The 13,609-nt window shown below is 50.7% G+C and overlaps 1 protein-coding gene across 1 annotated transcript in view; it reads right to left on the reverse strand.

The window, feature by feature from the left end:
* SH3BP5 (SH3 domain binding protein 5) overlaps positions 1-13,609 on the reverse strand; it is a 72,936-nt gene that overhangs the window by 10,487 nt on the left and 48,840 nt on the right. The window contains exon 4 of the mRNA XM_004773570.3: positions 4,324-4,488. Coding sequence (XP_004773627.1) covers positions 4,324-4,488 — 165 coding nt within the window. The remainder of the gene's footprint in view (positions 1-4,323; positions 4,489-13,609) is intronic.

Genomic DNA, 13,609 nt, shown 5'->3' on the forward strand with positions numbered 1-13,609 from the left:
ACACTGTCATCGCCCTTGCTCTCCTCCAAGCCTGGCTTGATAGCTAGCTAGTCCAAACTCTGCAATGGCCTTTTCTCTTTACCCACCATCATTGTCACCTATGGTGTGCACAGAGCACACTGGTGACCAAGCTGTGGGTGGCCAACCTCACGGGCACAGGCGTAGCCAACAGTTGTGACCACCACTCTGGGCAGTCGGGAGGGCTTGACAGCAGAGGTGGCACGGGAGTGGCTTCTTCAGGGTGGGCGGCTGGGGGAACGGACATGAAGGGGAGGAAGCATGACGGGCAGAACTGGGCTTTATCAGCAGAGGCTGCAGCCCTTCCCTGCATCCACCTTCTGGTCCCAGAGCCCCACCCACCACCTGCAGTGGGGTGAGCAGGCAGGACTCAACAAAGGACAACCGGCAGGGCTCAGCTTCCCGATGCCTCTCCTGGAGCTGGAGGGCTCCCAAGGGAGCTAACCGTCCAACAGGAAGAGAGTCTGGGACTCCGTCAGGATGGCCGAGAACCTTCTCCTCAGAGAGGGCCTGTTCTGAGGATGACCCGCCAGCCATGTTACTTCTGGGTGTGCCCACCTCAAGGTCTGTCCCAAGAGCCCAAGGACTGACCCCCGGGAAAGGGCCCAGTGGCAAGGTTTGAGGCCTGCTCAACCTGAGCGTCCAGAAGCAGCACTGGAGGGGTCTGCAAGTGGGCAGTGGGCCCCGGAGGGGGCATGCAGGCCAGCAGCTGCCTGTGCTCAGGATCCAGGGGAAGACAAAGGTCTTTGCCTCTCCTCCTGGGTCAGCAGGACAGAGAGAAATGTGTCTCCAGGAGTGCCAGCCCAGCCACCTCCTGAAAGCCCAGGGCAGGTAGGCAGCTGGGTCCCAAAGGCCCCAGGGACCCTACCCACAGCAGTGCACAGTAGATGCACACCGCCGATGCTCCAACAGCCAGGCCCTCCTGCCTGGATCCCGCAGGCACTGACCAGGTGAGCTCACTGGGCTGGCAGAGGCTCCTGGCCGGGCCCCAGGCCACCAGCAGCACTGGCACTGGCCTGACTCCTCAGAGCCCTGGGTTCCGGCTTTCCCAACTCCTCTGCAAACCCCAAGCCATTGCCCTTTGGCCCAGCCACCCTTGATGTCCCTGAGCTGAAATCGGGGCCCTCCTGTCCCCAGGGAAGGCAGTTTCCTGGCCTTCTCAGAAGTTTGGCCACTGGTTCAGAATGTTTTCAGATTCTGCTGCAGAATCCGCTTTCTCTCTGCCATGCAGGAGGCGGGTGGTGAGTACCCAGCAGCGTCAGGAAAGCTGGCCTCGACAGTTCATGTCTGCCACAGCAGCGGGCCTTGGATCCCTACAGCCAGGCAATGTCCACGCCCCTGGACCTAGGGCAAGAGGCTGGCTCCATGCCCCTTCCTCTCCAGAGGCCGCCTGCTGCCTGTCTGTGGCTAGGTAATGCCTCCCCATTCCTTCTTCCTCTCTCTGCTCTCCTCTGACAGGTAGCAGAAGAGCCCATTCCTCTCTCCTCAGATGCCTTGTCTCCTCTCCTGACAAAAAGTGATCACCTTCCCACAAAGGCTGCTTCAAAGCCAAAATACTGGAGGCTGGAGGAGCCCCTGCTGCCAAAGCCCCCAAGTAGTGAGCAGCAGCGACCCCAGGCCCTGTGTCCCCTGAAAGCCACTCAAGTGCAGGCTCAGCCCACTTGGCGCTGCCTCACCGGCTATGGCTTCTAACTCCTTGACCCTAGCACCGAGCAGAGAACTGTCCCTTTGTCTCTACCTGTGGCATTACATGTGGCCTATAACAGAGGACACTGGGACTCCTGACATTGCCTATGGTTTCCTAGGATGCTGGTGCCAGCCATGGCTTTAGGGTATGGCTGCCCAGCGTCACCATAAGAAGTCTGAAGAGAATGAAAGGGAGACACAGACGACCCTGGACAAGGAACAAGGGTAGGTCACTACACCATTCCTCCTCAGTGCCAGGGGGGAGAGAATCACACAGCCCAAACCACTGCCGCTTCCTCAAGACAGCCCAGACCCTCCTGAGCTCTGGCTCTCTGACCAGACCATTAAGCGTATGGTACTTTTTATGAAAGAAGAGGGTGAGATGAAGTTAGTTCCCTTATTCTGAAGAAACAGGCTTCCTGGAGTATCCAGTGGCCAAGACAAGGCAGGAGACACAGTCTACCCCTCCTCATCTTCATCCCCATGAGGTTCGGGGAGCAGGCAACATGAGCCCCATTTGGGGAAATGCCAAATCCAGAGGGAGATCCATAGCCAAGCCCAAAAGGAGAGTCTGCACCATCCATCAGATTCAGTGCACCCCCTTCTGAGTGAAGTTTCTCAGTAATGCAGGGACATGGCTGGGGAAGGCCCGGCCACCAGCTCTGTCTCTTGCTGGTATCTGTTTCAAACCCTGCTTCTCCCTCAGGAGTTCATGCCTATGCAATCATGAAGGAATCTGGGGAAGAGAACAGGAGCCCCAGGGTGGAAATCCTGCTTGTGAGCCAGAATGCAGTGGTCCTCCCACTACCAAGAAACCTCCAGTGACCTCAGTGAGTGCACACTTCAGAGGACCCTCCCCAGGCCCTTAGGAGCTCGGGTGACCTCAGGAGGCCCAGGACCATCTGGTACAGCCCCACAAGTTGTGTACTGCCCAACCCCAAAAAGCATCACTCTCAAAGAGGATGGTATAAATGGTGCTCCCAGGAGCTGTACTGTGTGCAGGTCCTAGGGACACCTCTTCTTGACCAACCATTCACCATCCACACTAGGGCCCCGGGTCTTACAAAACAGGTTAAAAAAAAAACAGTCATAGACATGTTTTGTTCCTTTTTAAAGAATAAAGAGTTTCTGAAATGATTTCTTAAGGCTGATTTAGATCTCCAGTTGGCGTGGAAGGAGGGCAAAAGGAAGAGCAGGCCTTTTATTTAATTCCTTGGAAGGAGCTACCCTTTTTTTTGGTCCTTTCCACATCTGTCAGACTTATCAATTGTCAATTTCAATTCCAGCTTCTACTTTGGTTTTTCACAGGCTGACCCAAAAAAGCTATTCCAGCCTGTGTTTGACTCTCTGAGCATCACATCCACTAGGGGGCAGGAGGCCCAAAGTCACAAGAGGCCAGGCTGGGGATCCGGGGCTTCAGGGTAAGGTGGTTCAAAGATGTGACTTGAAGTCATTTGTGTGTCAGGCTTTCTATTTAGGGAAGCACAAGGCGTGCTTTAATTACCAGATCCCCTAGGACTTGAGCCACTGTGGCAAGTGACACTGAAAAGGGAGAGGCTGCTGGCATCATTAATTCCTGACTTTTCTATTCTAGCCCCACAGGGGGCAAGACCCAGGGGGGGGTTGCAGCTCCCAATCCCCCTCTACATCGCTCCTCCATCTAAGGTCTTTGCTGGAGCTGCTGAAGCCAGAATCAGCTCTGCCACTCACCCTGCAGCAAATCAGCCTGGAGAAGTGGATAGGTATTCAAGAATATTCTGGGTGACTCCTAGAAAACCCAGTGGAGTTAGGTAGAAGTAACAACTCCAGCTGAGTGAAGCAGCTGTCTTGATTCTGAGCAATGTGGCAGAGAGTGGGTCATGGGAGCTGGTAACAAGCCAAACAATAATGGCATAAAACCTGGAGTCAAATCAGGGTAAAGATCACACACGGCCCACTTCCGGTTCCCATGCTGGCTGCTGCATTCCCAGCCCAGCCCAAAGGCCAGACATGAGTGCCCCCTGGATTCTGGCGATTCTGGCCTCATCTATCATGGTCCCTACCTTCCACTAACAGCACACACACACCCCAAGTCCAGGCCCCACATGGTTTGGGGCTGTTAATGAAAGTCTTCCACCTGGGATTCTAAACTCAGCCACTTCCCCTGGAACTTAGTGGGAACGGGCCCTGGAAAATAACATGCTCCCTCTGGAAAGCCCAGTCTACAGTCAAGACCTTCAGGGACCATCTGAACCAGACAGATCTCAAGTGACACAGGGAAGGAAGAGCTATACCCGTTACTGGGGGACTGTCACTCTGAGCGTGGCTTTGTACCAGGCCAGCAGAGACCACACGGGAAGACAACCTGTGACTTTCAGGGAGCGTTTCTAGGCAACAAGCCTGGTGTCTGTCTCCTCTGCTTGGGGGAACCCCCAAAGGGAACCCTGGGGAACCCAGGGCTCATCAGGACCAGAGGGGCAGTGTGGGTCACATGGATGAGGGGAAGTATTAAGGATGCTCCCATGAGGGGGAGGCCCCCGATGCTCACACACGTGCAGACACCTGCAGACACGGACACATGCTGGCGAACCAGGCAACCCTCCCCACCCCCTCCTGCAGGCGCCCGGCAGTGACTCATACCCTCTGGGTGGCGTGATTCAGCATCTCCTGCCAGGCTGAGTCAAACTGCCGCTTGTCATCCTCCAGCAGCCGCTGTTCAGCCAGGGAGATGGTTTCCTTAGCAGCACGGAGTACCTCGGTGGCCCTCTGGAAGTCCTGTGTGGCTTTCTGAGCCTCCAGCTGAGCCTGCACAAGAAAGAACCCTCATGAGGTCTCAGGAAATGGCAAGGACCCCCTCTGGCCCACCACACCTTCCAAGAGATGAGCTTCCTGAGGGCTGGGACCTGCCCCGTCCATCTGTGCCTTTGCAAGTGGGAACAGTCCTGGTAGCCAGAGGGTCTCGTAAATGCAAGACAAGGGGACAGGTGCCAGGGAGGCAAGCAGAGGAGTCACAGGACCCAAGAGACCAGATAAACATACCAGCTCTTGGTCAGAGTTGAAGATGGCAAACCACAGGTATGGCCCCCCATGGCCTTTCACAGAGCTCTCACGTGCTGGTGAGGCCAAGGTGGACAGATACAGTGGTCCCCAGTGCCGTCCCTGCTCAGATCCATGGCCCAGTGCAATCAGGTCAGAACCAGAAGGGCCCCTGAAGATCACAAATCCAACGGCTTCATTCTACAGGTGACTCCCAGAGACCCAGCCAGGCCACACAGAGAGGGCGAGAAGCCGAGCTGCGACCGGACACCAGGCACTGCAAAGTCCCACTATGTGCTGTCACTCTGCCAGCCAGGCCCTCACACAATTCACACTCACTGATGGCGATCAGGAAGGACTGAACAGTGACAGCACGGCCCCTGCTTTCCAGGAACGTCAAGTGGGAGAAGGCACGTGAATCGTAGCAGACCATACATTGGACCGCCACCAGTCACGTGTGGCTAGCAAGCATTTGAAATATCCTTGATCTGCATGGAGTGTGAAGCACCCCAAATTTTAAAGACTTAGTACCAAAAAAAGAGAACTGTCAATAATCTCAATTTTTGTAATGATCACATGGGGAAATGATAGGATTTTGGATGTACCTGGTTAAACAGAGTATCTTAATAAAATTAATTTCAACAATGTGTTTTGACTTTTTTTTTTTTTTTTTTTTACTGTAACTACCAGAAAATTTGAAATTACATAGTTGGCTCCCAGTCTACAGCTTTTGGAGAGTAAAACATCTCGCCCCAAGAGCGGCCCATGAGATCGCATCAGGGATCAGCAAGACAACCCTCCGGCACCTCCCTCTGAACTTCCCAGCAGAGCACGAGCAAGCAACTACGAAATACTGGCCTGTGGCATCCAACCCACCCACCCTCAGCTAACCCGATCAGTTATACAAACCCTGGGGACATCCACGGGGAAGCCCCTGGGACTCAGGAGCCAGGGGAACAACAGGAGCCCCATCCATCCCCAGAGTCTCATGTGACTTAGAGGAAGTCTTGGAGAACCACAAGACAAAGAGGGTTAAGGGAAACAAAACAGACTCGGAACACACCAGCCCCCAAGGCAAGGGACAGCATGGGTGCCACTCTCTACCCTGCAGGGAACAGTGGACACAGGCTGTGTCTGACCCTCCGGGAGGACGATATGGTCAGGACACAGACACAGGCATGGAGAGGACACCCAGAATCTGTCCCACACAGCTGTGTGCCCCAGAGCACCGCAGGAGGGAGGGCGATAACGGACAGCAGGAGGGTATGCAGGACAAATCACTTCAAGGAGAGGGAATTCAGGGCTACTTCTTTGAAAAGAGGATGATCTGGAACGGAGGACTGAAGGACAAGAGGACCTGAGAAATGCAGGGTCGGTGGGGGGCCAGGAAGAAGCAGTCTTGTGAACCACAGTGTCTCCAGGAAACCCTGATGAAGATGAGAATCACACACCTGAAACTAATACCACACTGGAATTAAAATAAAAACAGAATAAAATAAAATTTAAAAGATAAAAATATGTATATTGCTATTAAAAAAAAAAAAAAGGCTTCAAAAAGGAATCAAGAGTGGGCCTGAATGAACACCAGACTAACACTTCAACCAGGCAGCCTGCCCACCTACGGTGGACCGCTGTGTGGCCCCGGGCCACACGGCCATGCAAGTGTGCCTCTGCAACACGATGGGGACAAGGGGCCCAGCCCTATAGAACTGACCAGCCCACCACAAGGGAACAAGACCACACAGACGCACAGCCCCCTCTCAGCACAAGACTTGTCGCTCCAGCCTCTGGACCTGCAGGCCAGGCTGGGGATGTCCCGTGAGAGGACAGCCCTGGTGGGGCTCTTGGTCTGCCTAGCTGCACTCCAGGGCAAGTAGGATGACACAGGCACTTGTTGCTTCGAAGCTCCCACCACCTGCCCCACAGACCACCTACGGGCCTCGAATTGACACCATAATTAATCCCAGGGGATTCTAACATTTTGCAAGGTGGGATGTATATTTGTGTTTCTTAGGAAATTTTAGTATTTCAATTCAGCAACATTTAAGGGTAATCTCTCTTCCCCCAGATCTCCCCCGCCTAAATTAGGAAGCTTTTTTTTTTTCTTCAAACAAATTAAAGAAAGAGGTCGAAATGCGGCCACTGTACCACAGACCCGGCCCCCACCCCGCCTGCTCTCTTGCATCTGATGAGTTTAAATAAAGGGGCCCGATCTCTACAAAGACGGGGGAAACGGAGGCCCATCGGAAGGGCCTTTAGAAGAATATGCTCTCTGTCGGGTCAGTGGAGTTTCTGGATTTTCCACGAGGCTCCTATGCTCCTCTATGGTATTATCAGAAATGTGCCTGCCTTGTCTTATCAACGATCTAATATCGAGGTTGACGAGGCATCGGTCAACCTTTTACCCACAAAAACGACAGCATCTCTCCATCGCTTGCCCACCTACTCACTCATTCAAGTAAGTGTTGGGTGGCTCTTCAGCACCACTGTCTGTTCTCTTCATCTTTCCTGGGAAGAGAATCTGTATGTCTCAGGGTGAGGCAATGTGCCAGTTAAAGAACCGAACTGCCCATCTGTGAAGAAAGCTAGTGCCCTTCTAACTCCTAGCTAGTGAGATACAAATGGACACTGAGTGAGCCTTCCAAGAGGGCTCCTTTGTCTTTCCATTTTGATAGTAACACAATGGCTGGTGCTTCAACAGCCATTTGGGGTCATGAGGCAACCTCCTAAGGATAGAATAAAAGTAAGTTAGGTCCCTGCCCTGGATTATCTATCTCATGAGTTTTTAAATGACTGAAAAAATAAAGGTGCACATTTAAGCCAGTTTTCCATTATATTCAGCCAAACTAAACCTAAATGATAACAGATCTCCCTCTCTCTACAGCTGAGCTATTCTGCAAACCCCACAGAAGTGACTACAGCAATAGCATTGACTGGTTGAACCTCCCTCAACTTCTTTCTGGCTGCTCCCAGCCCATTTTACTACTAATAAGCCTGAAAAGCCAACCTTTTGGAGATTCCTAAGGAATCTTAGAGCTCATGGCCTCTTTGTAAGGCATTTCATCAAATATTTTTTTAAACCACATTCACAAGGAAAGACCAGGCAGGTGCACGCACAAGGAGAGGGAGCATTCTATTGTACCCTTGGATGTAGTACATTCAACATTGTTGAGTAACCTCCTGCAGACTAATGTCTGGAGGGGAGGGGCCCACCCCAAAATTAGGGGTTCCAATTCAATCAGGAAAGCAGACATGTTCAATATAAGATAGACAGTGACAGTAACAGAGGTATAAAGTGCTATGGGATTATAGAGAAGAGAGAATGATTTGTCAATGTTTTCCCAGGAAGACCCATCAAGGGAGAGGGTGTCAGGGACCCGGTCAGGTCATGATAATACAGGAGGCATCCATGAGTTTACACACACATCTAACCGGAAGGGACTTAGCTCCGAGATTGCTTCCCAGTGTCCGAGATTGTTTCCCAGTGTCCCAATGGGACATATGACCTCAAAATCAGAAGCTGATTTAGCAATCCCAACAGGAGCTGGTTAACAGGTTCTCACTGATGTATGAAGGAGGACACCCAGAAATCTTGGGCACAACCAATGCCAACAAGTTTTACTTTCAAACTCTAAGAAAGGACCCAAGCCCTAGTATTAATAGATTACTCCTGGTATACACAAATCAGGTGGTGGTTCTCCTAGCAGAAAGCCCAGTTAGCAAAGTGAAGGGCTGAGGCTCTGCTTAGAAGAGTACTGATGTGGTAAACATTGGGGGAGCTGGGGTTTAGCTACAAGGTGCAACACAGGACAACTACGAACATCTTCATGACTCATGGATACTAACAACTTTCATGGAAATAGCTCGCTGGAAAAAATGAATTAGCTTAGTAACCTTCATTAGACTCTGGCCTGGGGTCAGCTGTGACTGTGAAGGCCTCACATGTGTGGGTGTTCCACAGTGTCATCAACAAGGGGAAAGGGGAGCAGAGTGGAGAGGCCCACCAGTGTCAAGGCTTCCAGGAGAAGGGAGAGGCCACAATCCCAGCTGCTACTAGACTTCCCCCACAGTCCATATTTGGGCTCAGGAAAGACCAAGAGCATCTGGACTTTTGCAGTGGTTGCAACATAGGGTCAGGGTAGAAGGAAGTTTAAAGATCACGCAGCTCAAGGCCTTCATTTTTCAAAAGATGACCCAAAACGCAAGACAACTTGCTGAATGTCCCACCGCTATTTATGCCTGGCCACAGCCAGGAAACCAGAGCTTCTGACCCCTAACCGTGGCTATTTATGCTCTACTTCTAATAGGAGACTTCAGTCTACCTTTGACCCATGGAAACCAGATAGTATCTCTCCATCACTCTACCTCCGACCTGCATAACTTTGGCAAGGACATAAACATCAGACAATCAGACAGTCTACCTGTAACTAACAGACATCAAGAGGAGATGATCAGGGGGGCAAAGATGAGATGAGAATTCAAAGCGTGTGTGGGACTGCTGCTTCCCACCTGTGGCTCACCAGGCACATCAGCTAAGGAAACGGGAAAGGAGTCTTCTCACACATGGCTTCTCAAAGCCATGCTCCAGCTGCGAGTTGCTCCAAGTCACGGAGAGTGCCCCCACGATGAGACCAGTCTTGTACCTGAGTACTAGCAAATCCCAAAGGATGGACACAGATGGTTGTAAGACGGTAATGACAGTAGTTGCTGTTTGAGCATTGACCCAGACTCAAATAACGTAGGAGAGGTATTCTGAATACAGGGCCTCATTTCAATCTCAAAATTCCACTGTGAGCTCAGTCCAGTTATCATTCCTACTTTATAAAGGAGACCAAAACTCAGAAAGGTTAAATAAATTGCCCCAAATCACACAGTTAACAAGGGTGAGATCAAGCCTCAAAGCCTGAGGCTTCATTCTGGACTTCTATTAAATACCACCTGCTGGGACTACAAACTCCTCACAAAGATGTCAAGTTAAGTTTGGTCTTAACCCCTACACCCAAATCAAGGCCACGCAGGCCACTGCTAGAGAGATCCAAATAGGTAGGGGGCGTGCAGTGAGAAAAGAGGTCAACCACAAGGACAGCACACTGCTCCCCCCAGAGTGCACGCAAGGAGCGGGTCACTGCTGTCTGAGCACAGCGCTCGCAGTGAGGAGCCGGCCTGCAGACAGCAGGGTCCAGAAGCTCATCCTGCATGCCCTCTGAATTGAACTTCTCCTACTGCCCAGTGCTATTTCCTTATCTGCTCTTGGGAACAATTTGGGTCCCACTCACAGAGGAGCGAGGAAGAAGGAAGAGACACAGGGAAGCATGTGTCAAAATCACACACACCCGGGGCACCTGGGTGGCTCAGTGGGTTAAAATCTCTGCCTTCGGCTTGGGTCATGATCCGAGGGTCCTGGGATCGAGTCCTACATCAGGCTCTCTGCTCAGCAAGGAGCCTGCTTCCTCCTTTCTCTCTGCTTGCCTCTCTGTCTACCTGTGATCTCTGTCAAATAAATAGATAAAAATCTTAAAAAAAAAAAAATCACACACACCCATTCCAGGTCTAGGCCCTCCTGGGAGTGGAAGCACTTACAGAGCAACCGGTCTTCCAGAAACCCCTGGGTGCTGTGCATGAAAAGGAAGATATGGGAATGCCCCATTTTCTTCTAAAGAGGGTAGAAAAGTCACCTACCTGAGGGGAAGCACAGGCTGCCTAGAGTAGGAGGTCAGCGACGACCCTTCCACAAACATAGGGTCTCAGAGCACCAAGGAAAGGGAGGCCCAGCTTCTCCTGTTGGGTCCATGCTCTGGCTGGACTGGCCCTGACGCCCACAGGCATCAGGACACGGTCACTGCACTGAGCAACCATTGGCAGGGGACCCTCTGTCCTTGCTTTTTCAACTTTTCTCTTTGTAAACTGGATATGGATTTTGTCCTCGCCTCTTCATAGTGAGTGTTGTCTGCCTCTGTCCTTGCTTTTCCAACTTTTTTCTTTGTAAATTGGATACGATTTTGTCCTTGCCTCTTTATAGTGAATGTTGTCTGCGCTGCTGGAAAGAACCCATCTTCCATCTAGAAGCTCATGAAGAAAAGTCCCAGATTCCTCTCTAGGCCATCTGAGAAAAACAAAACCTTTGAAGGCATGATCAAAACCCTCACTGGCCTCGGTGACGAAGGCATGTCCAGGACGAACATCAAAGAGGACAACTAACAGAGGCATCCATTCTCTGTGTGATTCAAGCTCTAGTTTGTTTTGCATGTATTCTGGGCACTCCTAGACATCAGCAGCTGCCAGACAGTCTGAACCTCTCAATTCTGAACACTTCCAATCCTTCCACCCACCCCCTCCCCCACCCAACCAAACTTCAGTCTGAGGTTAACCAAAGGGTGGCCGGAGATAGGAGCCAGCCTTTTTGACGAGGCCATTCAGCTCCCGAGGACATTTTGGATACAAACATTTTCATCAGAATCACCCCAGTTGATACATTTTCATTTGAAAGCATTTTCTACAAAAAATTCCATGAGGCCCGTTCAGTTCCTTGATCATTTTTCATCTCCAGTGTTTCTAATTTTGTTCGTTTTTCTTTAGTCAAAGTTATTTTTATCAGAATCCATTCTTTTCTACTTCAGATCAATAAATTTGATTCACTGAACGGTTTCACCCATGTCACACTTTACTAATTACAGCTTGTGCCATACAGCTTTTCATTCTTTCTCTCAAACTCAACTTTCCTAGAGCAACTTTGTACACACCTAAAAATCTGCTGAGTCTATGGGACAATTTTCACTCAGTCCCAACTCTTCTCAGGTATAGGATGAGCCCTAATCAGTTAACAGTAAACTGCATAATGCAGGATATAGTACATGATATAGATTCTAAATTAAACAAAAGGTCCACAGTATGTATCTGTGAAAATCATGACAAGACTGTGCGCGGTTCTGAGACAGAACTTCGGGCCCGCAGCTGTTTCAGAGGACAGACCACAGAGCTCTTTAGGAGATCCCAATGTCAAAGGAACCTCCTGGGATTAGAAAAACCAAGATCAGATCAAGTTCTGTCCTGAGGTTAAATATGAGCTGTTTAAAATTAAAAGGTAAAAAGCTATTGTCAATGTTTAAAACAACATAGCAAGAAAGGAGGAGAGATGGGTGCGGTGGGGGGGCAGTGGCGTGGGTAAGATTTGCCAAGGCTTAATCACCCTAGAAACTGGATGAAGACTATATGGGGCTCTGTTACACTTTTCACTCTACTTTGTGTTTGAAGTTTTTTATAATACAAAGTAAAAAGGAAAATGTTATCGTTTACAATTACCTCCTTAGGGTTTTCTAGAACTGCACTGTCTAGTACAGGAGGCACAGGCCACATGTGGCTATTTACATTCAAATTCATTACAATGAAATAAATTAAAATATCAGTTTCTCAGTCACTCCAGCCACATTTCTAGTGCTCCACGGCCACACGTGGCTTGTGGCTTCCACATTGGACAAGGCAGATATAAAACATTTCCAACATCACGGAAAGTCCTTCTGGACAGCACTGGCCTAGATACTGTGCAACCCTGAAATGAAGGGCAACAAAAGATCTCAGCTACCAACCAGAGTCTTGAACTTGCTGCACTCATTAAAACAGCACCTGCAGGGGCGCCTGGGTGGCTCAGTGGGTTAAGCCGCTGCCTTCGGCTCAGGTCATGATCTCAGGGTCCTGGGATCGAGTCCCGCATCGCGCTCTCTGCTCAGCAGGGAGTCTGCTTCCTCCTCTCTCTCTCTGCCTGCCTCTCTGCCTACTTGTGATCTCTCTCTGTCAAATAAATAAATAAAATCTTTAAAAAAAAAAAAAAAAAAAAAAAAAAAAAAAAAAAAAAAAAAAAACAGCACCTGCATTCCTACCTTAGATGATTAACAATCATGCATTTAAAAACCCATCATAAAGGAACCTGGAGGATACACTATGGCCAGACCCTGGATGTGGGGAAGGCCCAGCCACCAAGCAGGATGCTGTGACTCTGTTCCTAGAGGCCCCTCTCCCACTCCCCGTGGTCATCCAGGACCTCACACTGACTGGGGTGGGGTCCAACTCCAGGGTTTCAGTTGGGGGCTCTGAGGAGGTTCATCCAGGATTGAGTCCACCTTGGCTGGTCTTCTGTGAGGCATCACCCTACAGCTCACCTCGGGACACAAGCATACACAGCCACATTGGACCCAAGGGCATCCCCACCCACTCACAGGCCACTGTCCCTCTGCTGTAGGTTGGCACCATCTGTCACCCTCCCAAATTTCCCCAATTTGGCCGAAAACTTCTGGCAGGAGGAAGGCACAGGCCTTGTACTTCCCCAGGGCACGGGGGCTATTTCATCCAAATCAGCATGTCAGAGCCTGTCCGTGAGCGCAGTTCTCTGATCCCTCCCCCTCCAATGCACTCCTACCCCATTCAGCTATCAGCAGCTCACACGGTCTGCCAGCCATGCATGGCACACCTCAGCAGGCCCCCAGATCAAATCCATTCTGTTGTGGAAAGGACACAACAGGTGCCCAGCCTTCCCCATCTACCCCAGCTAGAAGGATGACACCCACTTCCTCCTTGGCTTCCTCTTGCGCGCGCACACACACACACACACACACACACTGACTGGGTGGGTGCAGCAGCTGCTGGCTATAGAACCACCAGCTGGCAAAAGTTTGGGGCCGGGTTCGAGGCAGAGGCCTGACTCACGGGGGACAGCAGCAGTGTCCAATGTCAAGGCCTGCAGGACCCAATAGCATTCCAGGAGCCGCCTGGATCCCTGTACCACAGAATCAAATCACCAAGTGTAAGGACTCGAAAAGATGGAAACAATGTCAATCAATCGTTTTCTTTTATGGAAGGAAATTCAGAGTAGGATGGCCCGCTCAAGGGCATAAATCTC

This window comes from Mustela putorius, unplaced genomic scaffold (genome assembly GCF_011764305.1).
Source record: "Mustela putorius furo isolate JIRA1106 unplaced genomic scaffold, ASM1176430v1.1 tig00003834_pilon_pilon_pilon, whole genome shotgun sequence".
In the NCBI taxonomy this organism is placed as follows: domain Eukaryota; kingdom Metazoa; phylum Chordata; class Mammalia; order Carnivora; family Mustelidae; genus Mustela; species Mustela putorius.